Raw genomic sequence first — 22,543 nt, 5'->3', positions numbered from 1 at the left:
TGTAAAAATTCAATTAAAAAAATACAGAAATTTAATTAAAAATTTTATAAAATTATAAAAACCAACAAAATAATTAAACCTTAAATTAATTTGTGCTCATTTTTGTATCTAAATACATTAAAAATAAATTTAATAAATTATTTTAATATTATCATATAATTAAAATATTTAACANATCTTTTGAAGCTTTAAAAATAAATAAAACTAATATGTTATACGGTATACCCTCTTTATTTGGTGGTGATTGACGATGAATAATAAAGAGGAAGAGTGGAAGAAGGCGCAAAAGGCAATTGCGAAGTGCCACATGTCCATTGCAATAGGGATGGCATATTGAGAGTGAAGGAACGCTCTAATACTTGACACACTAACACAGACAAGTAGAGAAAAAAGAGGAGGAAATGCAGGGGAACGAGAGAACAAAGACTCGCTACTACAATCTCCTCCCAGAAAACCGATGCTTCGTCTGGCTACTCACCGGACTTGCCATCATCGCCGCCTCCCTCTTCACAGCCACCACACTTCTTCAAACCTCTGACACCACCTTCCTCTGCCCGCTCACAACTAAAACCCGCTTCGCCTCCGCCCAGCAGTCCACCGCAGCCACCACAACGCCGCTCCAGCTCCGAGCAATACTCCACTACGCCACCTCCCACGTCGTGCCTCAGCAGTCCCTGTCTGAGATCACCATAACCTTCGACGTCTTCAAATCCCTGCAGCACAGACCCCTCAACTTCCTCGTCTTCGGCCTCGGCCACGACTCTCTCATGTGGGCCAGCCTCAACCCAACCGGCACCACCCTCTTCTTGGAAGAGGACCCTAAGTGGTTCCACACCATTCTCGCCGCCGCCCCCGACCTCCACGCCCACACCGTCCGCTACCGGACACAGCTCCAGGAGGCTGATGAGCTTCTCCAGCACTACAGGAAGGAGGAGGCGTGCTGGCCGGCGCGTGCCACCCTGAAAGGGAACGACAAGTGCAGGCTTGCACTTCACGATCTGCCGGAGGAGGTGTACGAGAGGGAGTGGGATCTGGTGATGATTGACGCGCCGAGAGGGTACTTTGCAGAGGCGCCGGGGAGGATGGCGGCGATATTCTCGGCGGCAGTGATGGCGAGGGGGAGAAAAGGATCCGGTGTGACGCACGTGTTCCTACACGATGTGAATCGGAGGGTAGAGAAGCTGTACGCGGAAGAGTTCCTGTGTAGGAAGAATCTTGTGAAAGGTGTTGGCAGGCTATGGCATTTCCAGATTCCGGCCGTGCCTAACACCACCGCTGTCGTTCCCGATCACGTTGATGCTCATCGTTTTTGTTAAACATTCCTTTTCAGGGGGTTAGGATTTAAACACGCATTATTATGACTAATTCCTTACGGACACTGTATTTTTTGTTTTCTTTACACTTACTATATCAATCACATCTTGCACTGGAATACACAACCTATTACTTCTAGTTTTTTACATCTACCCTTTCATTGCCGAGAATATGCTTCTGCGACTATGCAAGAGCCAAGAGGATTTTTTTTTAAATTAAAAATTCAAACACATCATGGTATTGTGGAAAGGATCGGAGATGTGATGAAGTGTCCCTCCTCTCATTCCTTTCTTTTTTTTTAATCTCCTATTCCTTGTTCTCACCGACAAAGATAGCTAAGTGGGATACATAGATCTGTTGTGCAGTAAGTATCATACAAGTGGCATCACAGGCATGTGAAAAGGTTTATTTAAAATAAATAAATAAATAAATGTGTATGAGAAAACCAAATGATACGGAGAAAACTGTAAGAAAAAGCCAGAAGATTAATTGGCGACAGTTTCTTTTGCATAATAAGTAATAACGATTATTGGGACTATTATTATGGAAGGAACAAAATCCATAATATTGTTTGACCTTAGATAATATTTTTTCTATTTTAAAGATTCGGTACATTGAATTGGTTTTGTACAGTGATCACTAATCAGTAATCAGGCACTGCAGTAGGTTAATTATTTAAAAGAAAAATAATAGCTGATTGTGGTTTTGGACTTTGCTAGGCTAAAAGACTACGGAGATTCCGCACCTGCAAGTTCCATGACGGTGTCGGTTCTCGATTGCACCAGCTAGATTCCTTTTTAATTTAAATGGGATTTTAATTTAGCATAATGTTCTAGCCTTGGCAAATAATTCCATGTCCCATCACATGCTTCTTGGGTTTTTTTTTCGCCCATTTGGTTCTTTGTTGCTTAGCGTCAATCTCCATGCTTTCAATAGTTAATATAAAAATTTATTGTATAATTTTAGAAGTTAAACTATACCCTTCTCTTTTTTTTTTCCAAATAAAGGTATACTATTCTAAGCATAGTCTAAATTAATCAGTGCACAATTAGGATTTTTAAGATACTTTCTATGGTTGTGGATCAAAGAAGCAACTTCTGAGTGACTCAAAATTGTTATGGTAGCTTTTGACTTGAATCGCTACTATTAAAAAAAGAGAAGCATAGCAGCTTGCCCAATAAGGTGATAACATGACAACCAGATTCTTTTGCATGGGCATAAAGTTAGAAGCTTATAGTTAGTTATACACATTTATAATTATGCATAATCCAAATGTATATATGGTCAGGTGCCTGATCATCCAATATTAATAGCTGCAGACATTAGCAAGTTCCATGTAGAAAGTGCCGTGATCGCATGACCATGCTCCATGAAAGCAATTTCTGTAGACAGTATTATGTCTCTCGAAGCGAAAGCTAACTCCAACAAGGCAACAACAACACTCTTGATACTTCATATCATGTACACGGACTCATAAACAGTACTCATTTTAGGAACAAAATCAACGAGTTAAATCCCACTTGGTTTCTGAGATTAGTGAATTGTACTGATTTAGTCATTGATTTTCTAATTGTTACAATTTGATCCCCAGATTAAAAAAAATGCACTAATATAATCCCTCGTGTATTTTCTATCGCCAGAATTCAACACTATTAGTGACGTAGCTCAAATCTTGTCACACTAGACATATTAAAATGACTTCGTATACGTTTTGACGCTAAAAAGATACTAAATGACGTCGTTTGAGAGTTTGAACAATACTAAAACGTTATATTCTCCATTTTAGTATGAGTAAAGCTAGGGAACCAAAAGTATATCAGCCAAAATTCAGCCAAATACCTTTGGATGAATTCAAAATTTTTACGAGTTAATATATATGGATGTTTTTTCTACTAAGTATTAGAATGTTTCTTTCTCATATTAAATGGATGTTCTTTTATATATTTTTCGAATTTGTGATTGTTAGAAGTGGATAGATTAATGTGAGAAAAAAAAGGAAGGTTTTTATAGGTTTTAATTAGGTTTACTTAATCAATTTAAAATTTTTTAAATTTTGAATTTAAAAAATTTAAAATTAATTAATTATTGATATAAATTAATATAGTTTTGTTTAGTTTTTGGCTGATAAACTTTTGGTTCCTTATACTTTTTCTTTTAGTATTGTTCAAACCTTGAAATGATATTATTTAGTATTCTTTTAGTACCAAAACGTGTACAACATCATTTTAATATGTACAATATGACAAGATTTGAGCTATCAAACTAACAACGTTGAAGAGGGACTATATTAATGCACTTTTTTTAATTTAGGGATCAAATTGTAGCAATTGAAAAGTTAGGGAGATCAAATCAGTGCAACTCGCCAATATTAGAGACCAAAGTGGGGTTTAACTCCCAAATCAACCCATTTTTTAGAAAGTCCTAACTTGAGTAAAATAGTTCAAAAACATTTTTTACTTTTTAGTTATACTTTAGTTTATAAAATATTTTATTTTTGTTTATTCTTTTATATTCTAAAATCAAAAAGTTATTTGTATTTTAAAATATTTAATAACCAAATTAAAGAATTACAAAAGATAACATTAATAAAGCTAAGGTTCATTCGATAACAAAAGAGTTAAATACGATTTTGGTCCATGTGGTATAAATCAAGAAAATTTTTGGTTTCAAATTTTTTTTTCATACAAAATTATCCTTAAGATTCAACGTAATTTTAAAATCCTCGTTTGAACCAAAATATTTTTCTCTTTTTCGTTTTCTTCTTCTTCTTCATTTCTTCTTCATTATCTCTTTTTCTTCTTCATCAAAAGCAAAAATAACACCCAGTTCTTCCTCTCCTATATGGACTGCCCCTCCTCCTTCTCCTCCACCGTCAAAATTCTCTGCAAAAGTAAAAAATGCCTAGACTTCCCACAATTGAAGCAGATGCTCTTTCCACCATTTCTACTAGCACCTAAACTACCTTTTCTGTTGCAATCCCTAGCCAAGTGACCAACCTCACCACACCTATAGTAACCACTATCGTTACCGCCACCTTTGTTGTAGTCCCTTTTCATGTTCCCAAACTCACCGTCGTCGCCACCTCCACTGCAATCTCTCGTCATGTTCCCGAACTCGCCGCACTTAGCCGCCACCATAACTGCCATTGTCACACTGGTAATAGGCTTTTCCGCCTCTTCCATTGGCACCAGCCCTGCATCTGTTATCGTTACGCGCCTGGCCTTTCCCCTCCCCTCCCCTTCCCTCCCTTCTTTGTTAATGTTTGTTTTGACGATGATGATTTTTTTTATTTCTTATTAATGATGATAGTTTTAGTGATAAACTACTATTTTGATTTTGATTTTTTTGAGGTTGTTGTTGAAAGTTATTTCTTGATACACATGGTGATGGAGTGATAGTGGGTGGAGTGATGGTGGTGGTGAGAAGAGAGAGAAATGATATTTTTATCATTTAAAAAATTAGTCTGTCTAAAAGGATGATTTTAAAATTACATTAAGTTTGAAGGATGATTTTGTATGCAAAAAAAGATTAGAAACAAAAAAAATTAAACCTAAACTATAAAAAACAAAATCGTACTTAATCTATGACAATATAATGTCATCCTCTAAAGTTTTACTTTTATACCAAACACACTTCGAAAATATTAAAGATATTTTATTTTTATATTCAAAAGTCACGCTTCACATAATATAATTTATTAATTTTCATAAGATGGAACATATTTCAATAGTAAATTATCTATGAGTGGTAAACCTGATAAATTTATGATAATAACATAGGTTAAGTACATCATTATAAGTTTAATAACTACTGTAGATTGTATTTATATCCTGATCTAAAAAATATAGCCAGACCCAAAATGAATAAAAACTTACTCAATAAAAGTGGCATCATCTAATCCTTTTCGATTTCATAAAAGTTGGGCGCAACAACAACCAACTCAACCCTACTTATATGAATGAATCTCAACTAACTCCTACTTATCTAAAAATGAGATCTTAACAATCTCCTTAACAAAAGGGAATGGTTATCCACTGTCAAAGGTGAAACTACTCTAAATGGTGGTTATCAATTCTACTATAAATACATTGACACCCTCAAATATATTCAGAACTCAATCTATTAAAAACATGCCTAAAACTCATGCTAACTTAAGCATCGCAGTCCCTTGAAGGTACCACCCCCATCTCATCACGAGAAACTCGGACGGCGGCACCTCGGCTACGAAACAAGCCTAACACTGTCTCAGAAGGAGTTTGGATCTCATGTCCAGTCCCAAATACAACCCAATTTCAGGTAACCCTCGAAACATTAACGCCATTGCAAGAGCCTAGAGCTCAACCCTTGATAATGGCGAATCATCAATGTCAACATAGGCAAACAACATCCAACTTCAGATATATATAAAAAAGAAGTGGTGATCCACTTTGAAGATTTCTGCCTCCATGATAATAGACTAATAGTGTCGATCTATTCACCAGGACAGAAAAATAAACCACAAATACCCACTCATGATAATGGAACATTTGCATGTTCCAAATACACAGGTTTTATGAAGAAAAAATAATAAATAAAATGTCTCATATTGATTAGTAACTGAAGGAAGAATGGAAAACATTGTTGGTGAAAATAATGAAACCTTTCTTTCCAACTTAAGTTTATACCTGAAAATGCAGCAACAACCCATTCGAATGCAACCTACCAAGTTTATTATAGGCGACAAAAACCCATGGAAATAAATATTGGAATACAGTTTCTATGGATACCGAAAATCCCGTACTGGGTAGACAATATCAAATGGAGATGATGATTCTGCTTCTACAGTTAAATTAGATTAAATTCACTATCATCGAAGAAAAGAAGAGGGAATGACAAAATGCTCCCTTGGTATCCCATCCCTCTCTTTGTTCGTAACAACAATCCCCACCTCGATCTCGCCATCGACGGCTGTAACACCCTAACTTTTAGCACCTCATGATCGTACTAAAAGTTCAGACGTTACTTACCTCTAAACCTTTTAATTCTATATTATTTTTATTTAATATTGAGCCTTTCGCGAATACGAATCGAAACTTTCACCAAGAAAATGAAGAGTTAGTACTTTAAATCATCTATAAAAAAATTATATATATCCACGTAGCGTTATGTACATAGAATTACTCAAAGATCCTCAAATACAACTCCTACCCTATAAAAACTAAAACAATAAATGACGAGGGAAAAATAAAATCTAACAACTCAACTTGTAAACAGAATCTTCTATGTTCTTGTAGTTTCGCACTAAGCCTTCGCACCTGTAACTGAAAGCGGTCGAGATAGGGGGTAAGAATTTGAGAGTTCTTAGTAGGGTCGGGGGTTAGAAGTTAAGTTCGTTTCGTTATGTTCACAATCAATAACAACAGTTAACAAAGTATAATCAAACTCAGCAATTACAGAACATAGAATCCAATCACAAGCGCACACAATCATAGAAAACACAATCACAAATAAATATGCGCAAACAAGTTTGATGCATGTCTATTCCTAGTGCAGGTAATAAGCTCATCTGTCGGTTTTGACCCGCTCCCGACGTAACTCAGCAACCTTTGTCTGAGTTTGGTTTCCAGTGCCATAACCTCTGTAAGCAACCCCTGTCTTACAAGTGCGACCCTCTTGAGCCAATGTATGCAAACATAACCTCTGTAAGCAACCTCGGTCTTACAGGTGAGGCTCTCTAGCCAATGTATGTATCAATAACCTCTGTAAGCAACCTCTGTCTTACAGGTGCGGCCATCCCCTGAATTGGCCGATGTATCTCTAGAAAGTAAATCTCAGTGGATTCACTACCATATCTCTTCTCATCTTCAGCAGGTACACAATCATCCCAGCTCGTTCTCAGTGCCAAACAATATCTCTAATTATTTCTTTTTTTTTGTTCTTTCTTTCGTTTCTTTTATTCCTACTCTCTACTCTCCTGTGACAGAGATTCTTTAGATTCTTTTACTCTTTTCTTTTCTTTCTCATCATTTTTTTAATTCCTTACTTTCAACATCACAAACTATCTTCACACTCTTCCCTCATCTTTCCCTTTTCCCTAAATATTTTATGAAGAGAGGATCATGAGATCCTTAACTTAGATTTGTCTTTCTAAGTAACTAGTTCAATGGTTCAACTGAGGTTCAACCAGGATTGAACCGGTTTAATTCAATATATAATTAAATCAGTTCATGAAAAACGACTTGGCCAAAAACATGTTGTATAAAGAAAGCAAGCCGTACATAACATCAAAACGACTTGTAATATCAGGTCATCAAACGAAAACTTTTAAGAAAGAAACAACTACATTACAACAAAATGATAGCGCACGGAAAAATCGCACAAATGGTCATGGAGTAGCGTTATGAAAACGTTACATCATTCAAATCATGTTGAGTTGTCCGACCTCATCGGCTTCAGACCTCAAAACTACTAAACGACTTTTCCACAGCTCAACATTTCGACTTAGTCATCTAATTGCTCAAGCCCGACTTCATAAAGTTCGACCTCGAGTAAGAGCACTGTTCATATATTGGTGCAAAAAACATAGCCAAGTCCAAAATGAATAAAAGCCCACCCAACAAAGGTAGCCTCATCTACTCCTATCCAACCTCATAGAGGTCGGACGCAACGACAACCGACTCAACCGTACTTATCTGAATGAATCTCAACTAACTCCTACTCATCTATAAATGAGATCTTAATAATCATTCGAACAAAAAGGAACGGTTATCCACTATCAAAGGTAGTTATCAACTCTACTATAAATATACTGACACCCTCAGGTCTCAGGTATATTCATGACCTAATCTATTAAAAATCTGTCTAAAACCCATAATAACTTAAGTATCGAAATCTTTTGTAAGTACCACTCTCTACGTCTTCATGAAAAACTTGAACTGCGGCACTTCGGCTACGAAATAAGTTGGACGCTACCTCAAAAAGAGTCTGAATCTCACGTCCAAAGCCAAATACAACTCAGTTAGAAATCTCACGTCCAAAGCCAAATACAACTCAGTCAGTAATCTTCAGGACAGATTATTATGAATTTAATATACATTACTAAAAAAATATTAAAAGGTCGTAATAATTTATTTTTTTATTAGTAATTAGTCAATAATATTTAAAAATTTAATTAAAAATATTGGTCAATATAAATTAAAATTATCGATTTTTTTAAACTTAAAAAAAAAACTGAGACATTCCTTGATTGTGGGGTCGTTTGTCTCTGAACCTGACGGAGAGTAAAGTTATCAACGAAATTAAAGAAAAAAGACACCAAGGCAAGTCGGCTAAAAAATAATCGTGGCATAAGAGCAAGGTATTCCTATAAATCACTATAACTTATAATGAGTTCAATTAGAAAATTATTTTTTTTTAAAAAATAATTCTATAATAAAAAATTGACTAAATTGATTAAAAATTAATTTCTTAATTATTTATATATAATTTGAATCTAACTAGAGTCAAATTTTTTCAATCAATGTTAGTCAATATTTTAAATTTTATCTTAAATTTTAAATTCAAATTTTAAATCATAAATCTCAAATTTTAATTTTAAATTCTAAATTTTCAGAAAAAATAGCTTAAAAAAATAATTTTACAAAAAGAGAAAATCGCTAATGTGTTGAAGAAAGTTCAACCACGTGTCACTCACGATTTTCTTCATCAGTTCATCTGCTTCATCTTAATTCCTAGAACTAGAAAAAGACTTGTTTTTTCTTAAACTTCCCCCCTTCAATGCTTCGTAGATATCATTTAAAGTCTGTGAAACTTTATGCTTTTTGCTTATTTTTAAGTACGGATTGAGATTTCACAGGAGTATGGATGCCAATTAAACACTTGACATGCATGGCAGAATTGGAAGACAAGAATCTCGTGTTCAGTTTTAATCTACCCATATTCAGAAGCAAATTGAAACGTGACTAATCTAAATCAACCGAGTCGACTTACAATAGAGATTATCTCTCCTACAACTATTTTTCATTTACAGAACTCAAATTTGAGTAGTTACTAAAAATAGTAAGTGTTGAAGACTAATGAAAGAGAGTCTCCCTCTCCCCCTTACATCTATTAGTTACTAAAAATACTAAGAATATCAGGATGAGATGACATCCAGTTATTTATACATGAAAGAAGCTCTTTTTATGGTTTTAACTAAAACCAGCTCATCAATAAAAGAGAATTAACAATATCTATTATACTATCAAAACTAATACTAGGAAATCATACAGTTGGTGTGCCACATCTTCAGAGAATATAAAACATAACCAACTTTCATCCTGATTAATACAGGGATATGTATTGGTTATCCTGGCTTAATTAGAGAATAAAATTGACCCAAGTAGAAAGCAGCCATGAGTAGACATACCTTGATATCTAAAAATACAATCTGACTTATTAGAAAAAGTATTTCATCCTGTCATCCCTCCTCATGGCATTATATACAGCTTGGACCTGAAAAATACAACATTCCACATCAAGGTACATTCTCTCAGCCTTAATTGCATAAAGATTCAAAAAGCTACAACATAATATCAGATAAATTGAAATACATCGTAGCATAACCTACCCTCCACCCAGGTAAAAATAAGCTATGAATATTTACTCTTACAGTGTGGAAAGGGAGAAAAGGAAAGAACAGCCAAAATGACCTGCTCACTGGAAACAACTTCAATGGGTCCAATATTTACAGATACATATTTGCCCCCCGACGATGACTTCTGCTTCACACATCCCTGAAACATGATGTCAAATGTTATGCAGATCAAACATATGGCATTTGTGAAGTCCTCCTCAAATGCTGGACAAAAAGTAAAGGTAAAATATATTGAGAAGAGTTAAATCATCCAACTTTTCACAATTTTCATGTAGCAAAACTCAATTGAAGCAGGGTTTCTTAGGGAACAAGGCTCTCACTTGGTAGGGTTTGAGGAGGGTAATGACTAACGAATACAGCCTTATCCCTGAAAGTAAAGAAACTTTTTTTCCAAAATCTGAGTCTGTAAGCCTCCAAATCACAAGGCAACCCTACTGTTGTGCTAAAACTCACCCTCTTGCAAGATTTAATAACTAAAGTTAAATCTATTAAAGCTTGGCATATATTCTTATGTGACTAATCTCGGTTGGTACCGAACTTGCAGTCAGTCTATTTGCAAGTCCTCATTTATGATCCCTAGTGTTCATTATTGTGATAATACATTCATTGCAAACATTCTCGTGTGTCAACCAGGAAATATCATTGATGTGAACAGCTTGTAATACCAGAGGTCAGCAACCAAGCTACAGCAATAAATAATTTGTCAACAGCATATCACTTTGGCTACCCTGTTGTAATCGTATCAATTGAAAGGAAACTGAAGTATCACCTAAAAGTTTGTTTATCTTGTGACAGAAGATCTCAACATTTACCACATTCATCCAAAGATTGTAGAACTAAAATCATTTCTAGATCCCAGTCATGAGTTAACCAGCGAAGCCCAGGAACTTTAAGCTAACTTACAAGTGCATTCAAGATAATCAAGAAGTTCCACAGCATCATAGAGAGTGCAAGCGAGAGAAGTGTTGCAAGTTGCAACCAAGGCCTAGACTATATTAGGGACTTTACATAGTGGGAATGTTTGGTTAACTCCCATTCATTAGGCATAAGTCAAGAAACTGGCAACAAGAAGTTAGATACATAAGAGATCCATTGGGCAAGCTTGAAGATGTTTTCACAATGAGAATGCCTTACATCATGCAGGGGCATTACCAGTTAGTCCCTATTTCCTAATCAGTCCTCATGAAACATATAATTACAGCTACACAGAGTTGATATACGTTTTCTATTTCAATTAATTAGTGTATTGTTATAAGTTGTAGTTTCAGCAGCAATATAAAATAGAAGATGAGTGAGAGAGAGAGAGAGAGAGAATAGAAACAAAACCTGAGGAATTGGGTGTTGGATAACAGATTGAACGGCAAGGACCATGGCTTGCACAAAATCGTCACCTCCAATTCCAATTGCGGTGAACCCTCGAACACTTGGATACGAGTTGACCTTCTGATCCAATGCGAGCCATTCATCATAACCAGCGTGGGCGCCACCGCTCTTGGATACCTCTGTTACAATCCCAATCAGGAGACAATGCGATTACAAAGCTGCATAATGAATTTATGTTGAAATTACCGGAAGGTTGTTGAGGTGGAGGTTCTTGATGGTCGTGAGACGGCGTCGATTCATGGTGAGAGCAAGAGGTAGGCGGTTGCGGAGGACGAAAGCGGCGAGAGGCAATGTGAATGGGCGTGAGACTAGCAAGGGTTGTAAAGCCATGGCCGAACGAATCATGCTCCTCAACGCCATTCTTCTTTCTTTCTTGTCAATGCCTCTAATAACCCATATTTTGGAACCTATACTTTCAATCAACAAAAAAATTAAATTGTTTTGTTGGTTTAAATTTAACCCACGTTATCTTGATGAAATAAATAAGGTTTTTATACTTGTTAATAATTATAGCTTATAGCTTTTAAAATTTAAGGAAATGCACTTTAATTTAACAAACAATATAAAAGAATGATCTTTTAAGACGGGCTTAATAAACAATTGAATACTTGATACGACAAAATTAATGACATTTTTAAGCGTTTACTTTAGCAGTTAAATCTTGGTCTCCTTCCTTCCGCCCCAATGAGGCTTTTTTGGCACTACATTAGTTTGGATTCGTATTGTGGAACTAAATATTTTTTACTTTCAAGAGGAAGCTATGCTACGCATTGCTTCAACTATAGGCAAGCCGATCAAGATAGATTTGGCCACGAAGGCTGCAAAGAGGGGGAGATTTGCTCATGCGTGTGTGGAGATTGATTTGGGGCTTCTAGTGGATGGGTGCACTTTTAATGTTGAATATGAAAGTTTAGATCTTATTTGTGGCTCTTGCAAATGCTATGGACATGTAGCAGTGGAATCGTCAAAAGAGAAGCAACCTTCCATTGACAATCATGCTCCGGCAACCGGGATGGTGAATGATGGTGCATCGGAGGAGGCACATAGTGTGGTGCAGCGGCTGAGATCCAACACGGTGAAACAGTGGAGATTCAAAATTCGACTCCATTCGAATCTGGAAAGAATAAAAAATTTGATTCTCTGCCTAACGTAAATCCAGATTTTGTGCCTTCAAGCATGCATGAGGATGCCAAAGAAAACGGTTAAGTGTATCAACAGATTTTGTGCCTTCAAGCATGCATGAGCATGACTACTATTGTAAAAACTCAAAAATTTTAACAAATTCAATAAAGTTACTTGATTATCTCACCTCGAACTTTTATCATAACCTCTATAAACGCAATTTTAAAATGTCAACCATCTAATACAATCAATAGATGCTCTAAGTATACATCGATTATTCTCAATTTTCTCTGATATTTATCGTTCATAAGTGTATCAACATGTTGTGATTGCTTCATCAAATCATCACATAATTTCGTTGCCTTTTGATGGAACGAATTGGAACCTTTACCAATGTGATTCAAAAGAGGACAATCTTTTTCGCTATTTACTTTCTTTCAATTTTTGAAGCTGTTTTCAATGAAAGCATTTGAACCTGTATTGATTGAAGATTCCATAGCAAATAGATAGCATGATAAATAATATACAATATCATCTTCAATAGAATACTCTAACCATAATGGATATAGTTCAAACCAAGAAGCTTGAAAACGACGACGATGACTTATATCGCTCAAGAATGGATAATTATTAAGTATTGGTTTATTTGGTCCAACTTTAAGATAAACTCAGATGAATTTCATCTCTTTTATCTAGATGAAACTTACAAATTATTGGTCGAATTTCTGGATCTCTTACCAAATGACATACTTCTATTTGTTCAGGATTAAGGGTGTGTTTGGCAAACACGTTGGGGAGGAGAGAAGCCCGTTTGAGCTTCTTGAAAGTTTCACTTTGATATTTGGCAATTTTTATCTTTGTGAACGCAGAATTGATTCTGCCTCTGAACCCACGTTTAGGAGAAGCTCAAATTTGTAGCTTCTGCGTTTCACGTTTCACGTTTCATGTTTAGGAGAAGCTAAAATATTTCTTTTTTGCCAACCCTACCCTTCATTTTCTTCTATAAGAATTATACTAGTAACTATTATCTTCACAGTCATTTTTGTAGTTCTTCCTACTTCTTCATAATTTTTTAGTTCCATTTTTTCATCAAAATCGTTCAGATTTACTTCAATCACTAACAAATTAATCTTTTTATTTTTATTTGATTATATTCATATGAATTTTATTTACGTTTTATGGTATTTTTTTTGTTCATATGATATATGTTGTTGGTTTTATGAAATTTTTATTATTTCTTATCTGTGTAATTTTTTTTCTATTCTTTGATGTACTCTATTTTTGTTTTGTATTAATTTTTTTTATTTTTTATTCTGAATTTATAAAATTTGTAATTGTAATTGTAATTATTATATATTACATTTATTATCAAAATTTTGAATAATATAAATTATGATCTTATAAAAAAAGGACAAAATAAATAAAAAATTAATTATAAGTAACAATAGAGTCATAAATAATAAAAATTTATAGTTTAAAATAATACTAAATTAAAGAGTACTGACGATACTAAAAAAAATTATAGAATATTTTTTTTGTGTGACATTATAAAATTTATAGTACTCTCTTTTATATTTTTATTTTTTATTGTATTTATTTTATTTATATGATAAATATTTTTTATATTATTTTTTATAGTATTCTGATTTTGCAGGTATATAAAATTGATGTCTATTTTAGTAATTTTTTATCTAAAAGTGATTTTGAGTAGTATAATCCAAACAACATTTATTTTACTATAATCAATTTTGATATAAAGATTACCAAACATAAATCACGTTAATCCAAACTAACTTATCATCAAAATCAATTTTACAAAATCAATTTTATGCAAACTCTGGTTTACAAACTGTAATCCAAACACATACTAAGTCGTGGGCGCTTTGACTTTAAACTTTCTTGTTGAGGAGCTAAAGTATTTATGTTTGATGCCTCAAGTATTGAAGATGTTGGTGTTGATATAACAATATTAGAAACATCTTCACTCTTCTAACTAGTCTTTTTAAAAAAAGTGCCTATTGTTTTCATCTTGCTCATGATTCAACTAAATTCCTACAATTGAGAATTTACATAGATAATAAGATAAACACTATGCAACTTAACTAAAACTCAATTAATTTTATTTTTTGCAAATCAATAATATCAATGTCACAAACAATTAATAATGAGAGAAAAAAATTAAAAACAATATAAACTAGGATAACATTATAATTACATGATTATCTTGTTCAATTTCTTTCAAAAACCTAAAATATTATTATAAGATTATAAACTAGATAAATAAATAAATACATAAATTATTCAAAAAATAAATAAAAGAAATAACTTACAAAAAAAAAGAATGAGAGATGATAATAGAAAATTAAAAACTACTTGCTATTTTGTAAGTTGTAATAATAATAGAAATATGGAGCGATATTTTGTTTTTTATTTGAAAAAAGAGAGAAAAATTGAAAAAGTGATTTGTTTGCTTGTTGTTGCTGTAGATTCTCTTCACTTTTAATATGGATTAGGACTTTTTTTTAACTAAGTATATGATCCATGACCCAAGTAACACTAATTTTAAATTATTTTTGTTGCATTCACTTTCTGAATGAGAATTACCAAAAGCCATATATTTTTTAAAAGGGGAGGTCTAATATTTTTTAATGGGACCATTCTTTTATTTTTTATTATTTTTGTAAAGAATTTTGTTTGGGAGAACACTGTCTCACCTCCATAATAGGTAACTTTATTCCTAACAGTAACGATAACAACGACGTTGAAAAAAAAAAGTGCGCAAAAGAAGAAGAGACGATGACAATAACGATGGAAGAGAAAGAAGAAAAAACAACGTCTCTATATATATTAAAGAGAATAAGTACACCATAACTTAGTTAAAAATTTGGTTAAAAAAAACGCTTTGTATGACGAGTATGTGTTTGGACCAATATGTCTTCACAATTTTTCAAAATTCTAAACTTACCCTGCCTCTGCTTGTCACTTTACCTCTTCCTCTAACTTTATTATTTTACCCTAAACCAGTAACCGCCTGGCAAAGGAACCTGATTGGCAAAGAGGAGCTCTGACCTAAACCACGTTACACAAGCTCATTAAGAGAGACACCAGAGTCGAATCCTTAGATAGACAGATGAATGGGACTTGAGAAAGAAATGTGAAGCACAGACAAAAATTGGAGAAAGCAGATTCCTTGGGCAAGTGAGCCACTTTGAAAAATCATGATCCACTCGGTGTGAAGTGAAAGATATGCACACACCAAGCAACAATATGAACAAATGGAGCTATCAACTGACTCAGCAATCACCACCGTATGCTGTATGCATGCACATTCTTAACATGTCCTACATAGCAATTGCACACACACATTCAAATTTTAAACGTGCAATATTGTTTGGGTTGAACTTGCCGACCGATTTCCATGTACAAGTAACTCTGATTGGTTCTTCATATGTAGGTGCTTTCTACAGTACTATTAAGTAACACAGTACATTTAGTTTATGTGAAATTTCATTATGAAACGATTCAACCATTTTTCACGTGTCATATAACTGAACAACATTAATGTAGTACTTTCAGTAATTGGACAAGAAATTTCTCCTCCGACATACAACGGACTACTGTTTATTGATCGGTTATTAATTCTAGGATTGACCAATGCAAGTTGCTATAGTGGCACGTTGGTTAAAATATTGAAGAGAAAGATATGCAAAAGTGTGCAGTTAAGACATGCTAAGTGAAATTGATAGCATAAGCATCAAATGGAAAAAGCTCTGTCCTTTAATTTAAGGTTTTGCACATCACTCCAAGTATCATAACATACTTGACACATCACATCAAAATAATTCCCTTCCATATTCCAATCCACAACCAAAATAATCAGAGGACAGAGGACAGAGGCCAACACTTGCACAACAAATTCCCATTTGCGAATAAAATGTAAAAACTTTTATAATGAGAAAACTAATTAGTAATTACAGTGTATTGTTATAGCGATTGTATAAACTAATAATCCCCCTCTGTGTCTTACAATCATCATCCATCATATCATATAATATATTACATTAAATATAATAACATATTCCATTCATTTCGGATGAGAAACCAATACCAGGAATAATTCAAAACAAAAATAACACCAAACTGGTTCACTCAGCTGGGAGGGGGACGGTTCGTAGGCCTTACCGCAATCCTAGCTGGTATAGGTCGGCCGGTTCCGGTTCCACCACAACTGCTGCAAGCCATGCGACCAGAACCGGCGCATGTTCGGCACCCTACGTCGCCATCGGACCAACGGGAACAGATGCAGGTGACCCGGCCGGTTCCGTTGCAAGAAGGGCAGCGAGGGAAGGATCCAGCCATGGTGTTGGGGTTGTTGTCCATGACTGACTTGACGAGAACCGCTCCGGCAAGGACGCTGAGACCGGTGGCCAGCTGAGTTAACACGATTGGACCCATTTTGATTTGGTTTGTGGGAGATAAGGGAATATGGAAGAGAAAAGAAAGAAGAGTATGATTTTTTGCGTAGTTAGAATTATATTGTAGCTGTGGATTGTGGTGATGGTGGTGGTGTGAATGATTTTTTTTTAGATTTGGTGAAGTAAAAGAAAAAAAAGATTAGTTAAATGATAAAAGTGGTTGCGGAATTGTACACGTAGAAGGCGTTGTGTCTAGTGGCTGATATGAGAACCGGGTTTGGAGTTTTATGTAGGGACCAGAGATCCTTTGCTTGCTTGTTTGGATTCCCTTCCACTTGCTTACTTCTTCTATTCACCCAGTTAGAGTCAGACACCCTTTTCAATTCCATTTCCCACTCTCTTATCTTGCCTCCTTCACCTCTAGCCTCTTGGTTTAATAATTTTTTCTCTTTTGACTAAAATTCTAATGGAAAAGAAAAAATTCATTCTTATTTTCTTCTTTTTGTTAATATTTAAACATTTTCGGAATCATAAAATTAATTAAATTTGAAGAAAAATATTTAATAAATGTTCAAAATCGGAGAAGTATTCTTGTTATGTTTTAAAAACCTTGGCCAAATTTATTCACTGCTTTCTAACCCCAAACCAATAACAATATTAGAACCAAATAGATCATGCATGCAAACTATCTTTTACATTTTTTTTGGTAGAGATACAAAAAAAAGAAAAAAAAATTATCCAATTTGGCTAAACAACTTAAACAAGGACTTTTATTAATAACAGCTTATAAATAAGTTATTTTGTGTTTGAATTTTTAGTCATAGAAATACTTATTTTAAAGTTGTAGTGTTTGGATAAATAATTCAAAAAATATAATTTTTTTTCACAAAAAATAAATATTAAAACAACGATAATAACAAATACTTTTTAATATTGAATGCTAATTTTCTATAACCTAATCACTAAGATTACAATTATTTAGGCAATTAATTCTTTATTTACTCTTTTATTAGTTCCATTTTTTAGGTAGAAACTAGTTCTTCTACTTCATCTTCACTCATAACGGTGCTCTTGTATGTGGTAAATAGTAATATAATTTTAATTCACAATAATCTTGATGGCAATGCCAAAGAAATTATTGTGTAGTTAGTGCTTGCTGTTTTATTATGTATGATATGGTAGATAAAAATAAAAAATAAATGTGAAATGTGTGTCAATGTATATTTTGTTGCTGTTTTTTATTTTTTATTTTACTTCTATTAGAATTTCCTCCTCTTTTATTGGAATCAAGAACTTGTTATAACTAACTATAAAAATAATAGCAGGTATATAAAAATAAAATCACATGAAAAAAAAATAAAATTAAAACTGAAATTTTATACCACACACAATGTTAAATACAAATTTAATAATAAAAATAGAATGGTAAAATGATAAAAAAAAATGGAAGGAATATATGCAATAGGTGGTTCATATGGAAGGTCAATATTTTCAGCAGATAAATCATTACGTGAAAATGATGGTGAAAGACCAATGCTTCTAGCAGATATAACCTTGGGTGAAAATGGTGGTGGGTTTAGTATTTTCAGTATTTTTTTACAAAGCAAAGAATAGGAAGCTACGCTAAAAGCTACGCTGCACTGGTAAAATGTCGCCGTTTCATTTTTGGCGCCAAAATAGAATATAAACGTCGTCCTTTAGGGTATTTTGAGAAGTTTTAACTCCAACATGTTAAAACCCCTCAAAATACTCTAATTGAAGTCGTTTATGTTCTATTTGGGCGCAAAAAATGAAACGACGATATTTTACCAATGGCAGAAACTCACCTGCAGTCGACTGCAGGTGAAGTTGTTTCTGGATGGCTGACACGTATTACTATATGGTTTAAAAAAATCGGTTTATTTTATATAAATGATTTATTTAAAAAAACCGGTTTGAATTGAACCAAACAGTTACTTTTATTCTCCTCTTCTTCGTTTCGCACGTAAAATTCGTTCTCTTTCAATCCTTTTTCAGAACTAATATGAAACTTTCAATTAGGTATGCTCATTTTATTTATATTTCTTAATCAAATTTATTATTTCAAATGTATTTCTTAATTTATGTTTTTATTCATTCCTCTGTGAATGATGAAAATTATTTAATAAATACGTATATATTTATGTCATCACACCATTTTGATGTTCAGGATCATAAATGCCAAGATAATTCATTTATGTGATGGAAGACAAAAATGTAATTATGGTATAATGTAGACTAGTTTGATAGCATGAACATTGTTGAAATTTTGGCATGATCTCTTTTATATTTGTTATATGTCTCTTTAGTTGGTGATGTTATAATTTATTGTAATGATATGATGGTAGTTTAATTGTATGAGTTAGGTCCTTTTTATTTGGTTAATTATTATCTTAAAAAAATAATTTATTTATAGAATAATATTGAAAAATCAACAATAATTTGCATGAAAATAGTTTATTAGTAAAATAAATGTTAATTGATTGATTACCATAAAATTTAATTTAACAATAAATTTGTAATTGAACATATTTTTACAACTTAATTTAAAATCTGTTTACAGCTTAATTTAAAAGCAACTGAAAATGTAAGTTATGGGAAACAAAACAAAATTTATCAAGAAAATAAAAACAGAGACACAAAAAAAAGATAGGTGATATTATTTATGCCATTCCTATAGAAAAAACCGTGAGTTTTGTTTCTTTTTCAGAATACTAAATTTTACTTTTTCAAACAATTTGTATACATATATTTGACAAAAATTAAATAAAAAAAGGTTTCAGATAAATTTAAAGAAAAATTGGTCAATATGAACGAAGAAAAAGAACATATCAAATTCATCTGTTAGGAATTTAGGAATAACAAGTAAAAAGAATTTAAATTATTTTAAAAGTAGTTATTTGGTCTATTCAAACCGGTTTTTTTAAATAAACCATTTGTATAAAATAAATTAGTTTTTTTTAAACCATATAGTAACACGTGTCAACGATCCAGAAGCAACTTCACCTGCAGTCGACTGCAGGTGAGTTTCCACCTTTACCAATTCAGCGTGACTTTTAGCGTGGCCTCCGTCCAACTACTTCATCAAAAAGTATTTTAAAAAAGACCATTGTTAAGTTCAGGGACAAATTTAAGAAAATTTTAAGTTCAGGAACAATATTAAAGCTCGACTGGAAGTTCAAGAACCACTTTTAAGTATTAACTAAAAAAAACACAAGCCAAAGGATGACACTTTCATGGTCACAGGCTCCTAAACCTCATCTGACGGGGCAAACCATTCCATAGAGTCAACTAAGTCATTAACCCCAATATAGCAAGATTCTCAGCCACAAAATTTAATTTCCTAGGAGCAACATCGAAATGAACCACTCCAAAAGAATAACGTCAGCAATTTATGCTATAAGATCAGTGACATTCGACCGACTTGCCTCGGCAATCTAAGAAGAAACCAAGATAAAGGCGTTGAGGCTATTAGATTCACAAACAACATGCTGACAGTCACACTCACGGGCTAGAAGGAGACCTCTCCAAATCGATACTAGTTTACAACGGAGAACGGAGCCACCAGAGAGCTTTCCAACAACGCCTTTCACCCAGCCACCAATGTCATCAAGGAGAACACAACCAAAACTGGGTCTATTATTGCTTTGAACAAGACTAGCATCACAATAGACCTTCACCCATCTATTCCTCGGGGTTCCCAGGTCTTAAAAGAATACCGCTTCAAGAAGGTGGAAGAGCTTTGGAGACAAGTCTGCCATTCATGAGCCATATGCCAAGACGCAAATGCAATTCTCTCCACGGACTAGACATCCTCAGAGTTGAAGATAGCATTATTGCTGTAACATCCTATCATTCAATTGTTTTATACTTAAATCATAATTTAACGATGGGTTGGTGCTACAACACAAGGCTGAGATAAATACTTATGTATAGAAAGAGATATTAAGTTAGAAACTTATAAATAAACGGATTTAAACCTCGAATAAATGAGAATTCTCCAATCGTTCACACTCGGTATTATTCATAAGCGCATCAGAAAAGGTAGATAATTAAAAGCTTGAAGAAAAAATAAGGGTAAAGAGACATATATAAGTATATATAAATATCAACTAGTCTCAGTTTGTGAAAATTAGGCCGGCTAAAGTTACAACAGTAAAACAGTTTGATATATATAATTTATCTCTTCGCATATACATCAAAAGCCTCTAAAGACAAGTTTTCAAAATGAATACATCATATCATATGAGTTTTTCCAAAAGAAGGAGAGAATCTAAAACCAAAACAGAAACAAAAAGTCTTTTGCGACATCTTTTAGATAAAACTTCTGCTTATTTGAAAAACGCTGGGACCTGCATCTGAGAAAACAGAAATAATATATTGGTGGGAACCCAAACTACCGGATTTCCAATAGGGTAGAAGTGTCGAATTGATACAATACAAGGTAAGAGAAACTCTCTAAGCAATCTTAATCTTTAAATTTTTATTGATCAAAGTCTAGGGTTCTCACTAAACTAGAAAATGACAACTTATTGAGTGAATTTTTATTTTTTTTAAATGTGTTTGGATGAAAGGAAAATAAGAAGAAAATAAATATTATAAGAAGATAATTTTACCCCTATATTATAATATATATTAAAAAAGTGAAGGGGTATTATTGAAAGTAGAGAGAAAAACATTAGTTTTCTCTCCATTTTTTTTTCAATGTTAGAGAAAAAAAAATTAGTGGATCCCACCAGTTTTTTTCCATCCATTTTTTTTCCCCTATAATTTTCCTCTTCAACCAAACAACGAAAAATAATCATTTTCCTTTCCATTTTCTTTGCTCCCTTTTCTTTCCTTTCATTTTCCTCTAAAACAAACATAGCATAAAAGCTGACCAAAGCCAAGTAATGGCAGAGTTCTGCCTCCACTTTCCACTGAAGAAAAACCTACCAACCTCCAGAGAGATATAGCGCAATCGTAATCCCTAAGGCAATGGAGAATCGTTTCAGGTTCTCGATGACATCTCGGACAAATATCCAAGCTCCTGAAGACAAAGCTACATAAGAAACTTGATTTTTTCTGGTATTGAGAGTTTCCAAATCCATCTCCGATCAAGACTTTCATCCCAAGGAAAGTTTTTCTTGAGAAGCCACATATAACCATCTCTAGAAGAATAAATATGAGAAGCTGTAGGAAGCCAACGCCATCTAGGTTCAGCCCCCACTTGCATAGAAGGATTAAAACAGATGATCATGGCCTTCATCTTTTCAAAAATAGGAGTAGCTAGCCTTTCCAAGTGCCAGGATTCAGTAAGATGGAAATCTGTAATATGAATATAAGGGAGATCTTTGTGTAAAGGACCAAATGAGCTCCAAAGAACATGCCAAAAGGACTGATACAATCCTCTAGTACACCATCCATAACCATCTTTTAAAAGATTCATCACCTTCTATAAGTTTCTCCTGCAACCTAAAGCATAGGCAGATTTGTTAAGTTCCAATGTCATCTTACCATTTATATATTTAGCCAAGATAATTTGAACCCAAAGCTTCTCTGTGTTGTGAAAAAGTTGCCAAATTATTTTTTTTCAATAAAACAATGTTGACACACTTAGCATCTCTTACAGCAAGGCCCCCAAAATCTTTTAGGAGTCACAACCTTATTCCAACTAACTAAACTAAGACTCCTGGCA

The 22,543-nt window shown here is 33.7% G+C and overlaps 4 protein-coding genes across 4 annotated transcripts; 1 reads left to right on the top strand and 3 right to left on the bottom strand.

Moving 5' to 3' along the window:
* The first annotated feature begins 269 nt into the window (after positions 1–269).
* On the top strand, positions 270–1,460 carry LOC107482125 (probable methyltransferase At1g27930). The gene has a single exon (XM_016102520.3). It carries the CDS (start codon positions 402–404, stop codon positions 1,314–1,316), a length of 915 nt encoding a protein of 304 aa, XP_015958006.1. The 5' UTR covers positions 270–401; the 3' UTR covers positions 1,317–1,460.
* A 2,691-nt stretch (positions 1,461–4,151) lies between these two features.
* LOC107482100 (cold shock domain-containing protein 3-like) lies at positions 4,152–4,496 on the bottom strand. The gene has a single exon (XM_016102491.1). It carries the CDS (start codon positions 4,494–4,496, stop codon positions 4,152–4,154), a length of 345 nt encoding a protein of 114 aa, XP_015957977.1.
* Positions 4,497–9,356: 4,860 nt separating this feature from the next.
* LOC107482099 (uncharacterized) lies at positions 9,357–12,419 on the bottom strand. Its single transcript, XM_021137087.2, has 5 exons — positions 12,292–12,419; positions 11,498–11,679; positions 11,255–11,430; positions 9,984–10,067; positions 9,357–9,786 (listed from the first exon to the last, which is right to left on the bottom strand). The coding sequence occupies exons 1-5, from the start codon at positions 12,417–12,419 to the stop codon at positions 9,730–9,732; spliced, it is 627 nt and encodes a 208-aa protein (XP_020992746.2). The 3' UTR covers positions 9,357–9,729.
* Positions 12,420–16,355: 3,936 nt separating this feature from the next.
* LOC107482124 (uncharacterized) lies at positions 16,356–17,034 on the bottom strand. Its single transcript, XM_016102519.3, has one exon. The coding sequence runs from the start codon at positions 16,886–16,888 to the stop codon at positions 16,583–16,585; it is 306 nt and encodes a 101-aa protein (XP_015958005.1). The 5' UTR covers positions 16,889–17,034; the 3' UTR covers positions 16,356–16,582.
* Positions 17,035–22,543: the final 5,509 nt, after the last annotated feature.

This window comes from Arachis duranensis, chromosome 3 (assembly GCF_000817695.3).
Source record: "Arachis duranensis cultivar V14167 chromosome 3, aradu.V14167.gnm2.J7QH, whole genome shotgun sequence".
In the NCBI taxonomy this organism is placed as follows: Eukaryota; Viridiplantae; Streptophyta; class Magnoliopsida; order Fabales; family Fabaceae; genus Arachis; species Arachis duranensis.
The sequence above is the reverse complement of the archived record's forward strand: the minus strand, read 5'-3'. Positions and strand labels throughout refer to the sequence as shown.